This window comes from Myotis davidii, unplaced genomic scaffold (genome assembly GCF_000327345.1).
Source record: "Myotis davidii unplaced genomic scaffold, ASM32734v1 scaffold444, whole genome shotgun sequence".
In the NCBI taxonomy this organism is placed as follows: domain Eukaryota; kingdom Metazoa; phylum Chordata; class Mammalia; order Chiroptera; family Vespertilionidae; genus Myotis; species Myotis davidii.
In genome coordinates this window covers 328962-333477 of record NW_006294767.1, presented here as the reverse complement: position 1 = coordinate 333477, position 4516 = coordinate 328962, and the positions used below count along the sequence as shown (strand labels likewise).

Here is a 4516-nt window from a genome sequence, read left to right as displayed (position 1 = left end):
CATCCATTTGTCAGGAAGACGTAACCAACATAAATACTTGTGTATCTAATAACAAACCTTCAAAATATACAAAGCAAAAACTAATAGAACTGTAGGGAGAAATAGATAAAGCCACAATTATAGGCAGAGATTTTAATTTTAAGGTCTCAAACCAATGACTTCCATTTTCACCTTAAGGAACTAAAAAAGAAGAACAAATTAAACCCACAGAAAACAGAAGAAAGGAGACAATGAAGATCAGGGTGAAAATCTATGACCAAGAAAATATAGACAAACAACAGAGAAACTCCACAAAAGCTGATTTTTTAAGATAAAAAAGTGATAATCCTCTAGGCTGATGATCAGGCAAAAAGAAGAAGACACAAATGACTAGTATCAACAATGAAAGAAGTGACATCACTACAGTTTCCACAGAAATAAAAAGGAAAAAAAAGGTTTCTCTTCAGATCGTATGGATCTTTCACCTTTCACTAAAAGGAGGAAAAGAAATACTATGAATATGTTTATGCTGATAAATTTAACAAACTAGATGAAATGGACAAATTCCTTTAAAGATACAAACTACCAAATGGCACTAAGAGTAAACAATCACCTAAATTACATTATATCTGTGAAAAACATTACAAAGAAAGCTCCAGATCCAGACAGCCTCACTGAGGAATTCTACCAAGCAGCTAAAAAGGAAATAGTACTAATTGTACACAACTCTTCCAGGAAATTGAAATTGAAGAAGACAATACTTCCCAAATCCATTCTTCTGCTCCCCAGAAGAGTCTGTTAAAAGAATGAAAGGCTTCTATATCACACCTGTTTCTGCGATAAAATGAAAAGAAATTCAGTTTTAAACTAAACCTGAAAATGGAGAACCAGCAAATACCCAGCTGCATACAACTTTTTAAAAAAAATTTTAAAGCTTTTTTTAAAAAATATATATATTTTATTGATTTTTTACAAAGAGAAAGGGAGTGGAATAGAGAATTAGAAACATAGATGAGAGAGAAGCATCGATCAGTTGCCTCCTGCACACTTCCTACTGGGGATGTGCCTGCAACCAAGGTACATGCCCTTGACCGGAATCAAACCTGGGACCCTTGAGTCTGCAGGTCGACGCTCTATCCACTGAGCCAAACCGGTTAGGGCTGCATACAAGTTTAATAAATGTGCCTAACTCTATGTTCTGTCCACCTGGAAACATGAATAAAATAAAATTGAGGTTAACAAATGTTTGATCAATATTTACAACACCATCTGTTTTAGCTGGATCCATTTTAAGTAATCATTATAAGTACTATATCTTCTTGCAACAGCAAATTCTGTGTAATAAAAGCCTATCAATGATTCTCTCTCATCATTGATACTTCTATCTCTCTCTCCTCCTTTCCTCTCTGAAATCAATAAAAAAATATTTTTAAAAAGAATGAAAAGGCAAGGCACATATTGGGAGGAAATATTTACAAAGCATATATCTGATAAAAGATTTCAATCCAGAGTGTATAAGAACTCTTAAAAATAACAAGAAAACAAGCAATCCAATACAAAAATGGGAGAACTATTTAAATGAACACTTCACCAAAGAAGAGATATAGATAGCAAATAAGTGGGTGAAAACACGCCCAACATCCTTAGTCATTACAAAAATGCAAATTAAAACCACAGTGAGATACTATGGCATACCTAAGAGAATGGCTGAAGTTAAATAGGTTGACCATAGCAAATGAGGTCAAAGATGTGGAGGAGCTGCTGATGGGATGTAGAATGGTACATCCACTTTGGAAATCTGTGTGTCAGTTTCTAAAAAGTTAAACATTCATCTACCATGTGAGCTACATGTTCCACTCTGAGGTAAAGCATATGTCCACACAAAGATTTGGTTATGAATGTTCATAGCATCTTATTTGTAATAGCCTCAAACCAGAAATGACCCAAATGTTCATCAGCAGGTAAATGGATAAATCAGTTGTGGTACATCCATACAGTGGAGTACTATTCAGCAACAAAAGGGAGTCAGCTGTTGATACACATCAGTGGTGTATCTCAAAGTAGTTATGCTGAGTGGAAGAAGTCACGGGAAAAAAGTACATTCTGTATGATCTTGTTTATATAAATTTATAGAAAATGCAAACTAATTTGTAATGCCAGATCAGTGGTTGATGGGGATGGCAGGAGGGGCAGGAAAACTTTTTGGGGTGATGGATATGTTCACTATCTTTAGGAGCTGGTTTCATGGGTATATGATATGTCAAAAATCATCAACTTGCATACTTCAAATACATGCAGTTGATTATGTGTCAATTATAACTCATGAAGTTGTTTTTAAAAAGAGAAAATATATATGATTGAAAGCACACTGTGTACACAATTCTGTCTTCTACATTGTCCCCAGTAGAAGCATAGAATGAGTTGTTTAATGACTAAATAACATTCCACACATGGATGCTTTGCAATTTATTCAATCTCTTCTTTGTCAAGCATTTGGATGATGTGTCTATTTTTCACTCATCCAAGTGACACTATGATAAACATGTTATTACATCAATTTTTATACATTTTTTAAGATTATTCATGAAAACCAGATTGCCTGAAGTGGAATTATTGGAGCAAAGGTCTAAAATGAGATATTTCATGGTCCATGTAGGTTCGGGGTTTGGAGCTGCCACCAAAGCGATGTGCATCGGCATGCGGTACTGGAAGCCCGAGCGGCTGGAGACCCTGATCGAAGTCAGCATCGAGTGCGGCAGGATGACGCACAACCACCCCACAGGTAACTGGCGTCAGCACAGGTGCCTGCTGTGTCGTTCTCAGTCCGGTGGACTAGACTGGAATCTTATGTGGTCACATCCACTATTTGGATGCTGTTTGTTGACAGACTTGGGTTTGTACATCTACAGTTCTGCTTAAACTCTGTTTTCAACTTAAAAGAGCTGAAACCTGAGATCTGGGTTGACGCCATGAGAGCTAGCATTTGTGTCATGCTGTCAAGACAGAAGCCAGCCCAGAGAGCCAGCATCCTTGGCTGCCACGACCTGCCCCTGGTCCAAGGCTCACTGGCTATGTGAGCTGCTCCGAGTCACTTAATGACCTGCGCCTCCATGTCCTCACCTGCAACAGGGATGATTATGGTGATAGGAGGTATATTATTCTACTCACTTCATCCCCCACACACCCTCTCAGCACGGTGTGCACAGCGGGGCCAGCTGCGTGCTGGGATCCCTCACCACATGTCCATCGCACAGAGGGAGGGCGGGTGGGGCAGCCCCAGAGCCTGACTCTGAGATGTGACTTAGAAAGCAATCAGCTCCTGATGTTAAAAAAAAGAATGACTTAAGACTCTTGTACCTGTGACCAGCCCTTAATCATGGCAATGCAGGGCGTGTGCCCCAGCCCCACGCAGAAGTCCTGAGGTGCCTGTTGTCCTTTTGCAAGGTCACCTTCAGGGGTGATCCCATGTCTTTCTGGAAAGTACTCTTTCGTGGGTGTGAACTGCAGTGGGCAATGTAACCCCTGATAAGTGGATGTGGCAAAACATGCCAATGAGTTCAGCAAAGGCAGTGACAGGCTAAGCCATAACTTCTACAAATAAGTTTCTTAGATCTTTAAAGTTTACACAGAAAGGCATACAATTCAGCCAGTTGGCAACATCTGGGATGATTGAACAGGCAGGAAGGACTCCCCTGGAGCCCTGGGAGGGAGCACAGCCCCAGACACCCCAGTTTCAGATTCTGGCCCCAGAATGGGGAGAGCACAGGTTTCTGTTTGTTTAGGCCAGTCCGGAGTCATGGGAGCAGCAGCCCCAGGAAATAGAGCCCTCCATTTGGGGCTTTGACCTTCTGGGACAACAGAGCCCTGTGCTCTGGCAGGGGAGACCCCCTAGACCTCTCGCTGCAGGGCTCACAGGGAGATTCATCCCTGTGTCTGTGCCTCAGCCCCGTCTCCCACTCCCCCCGGGGCTCCTGGCAGGGACAGTGCAGTGGGCACAGCGGGCAGGCTGCCTAGTGGGAAGTGCAGGCTATGTGGCTCAGGGACTCCTCGCTGCCCTGCTATCAGCCTTTTCCTGCTTCCACTATAGCACAGAGGATCTCAAGGGATCAGACTGTGTAGACCAGTTCCAGGCCAGGCAGGAAAGCATGCAGAAGTACCCAGACCTCTATCCGGAGGAGGAGGAGGAGGAGGAGGAGGAAGAGATTTCTAAGAAGCAACCCCAAAATACACACCAGCTGCCCCCTAGGCCTTCCCCCTAAGGAGTCCAGCCTGGGCCTCTGCTTCTTGGAGCACCTGCGTTGCAGGAGCCAGCAACTGGGTTGTTGTGCACATATTCTAGATGCCAAAACTGAGGCCCCTACCCCTAGCCCACCTCCCCCTCAAATCAGCCCTGCTCACAGGTGACTCCCCCAGCTGCCCCTTGATTGCCATGGTGTCAGATGAGGAGGAAGAGGAGGAGGAGGAGAAGGAGGAGGAGGAGGAGGAAGAGATTTCTAAGAAGCAACCCCAAAATACACACCAGCTGCCCCCTCCTTTC

The 4516-nt window shown here is 42.9% G+C and overlaps 1 protein-coding gene across 1 annotated transcript in view; it reads left to right on the top strand.

The window, feature by feature from the left end:
* The window catches only part of ADPRHL1 (ADP-ribosylhydrolase like 1), a 22454-nt gene that overhangs the window by 9058 nt on the left and 8880 nt on the right, over nucleotides 1-4516 (top strand). Inside the window, exon 3 of the mRNA XM_006769296.2 lies at nucleotides 2636-2761. Within this exon, the coding sequence (XP_006769359.1) occupies nucleotides 2636-2761 (126 nt within the window). The remainder of the gene's footprint in view (nucleotides 1-2635; nucleotides 2762-4516) is intronic.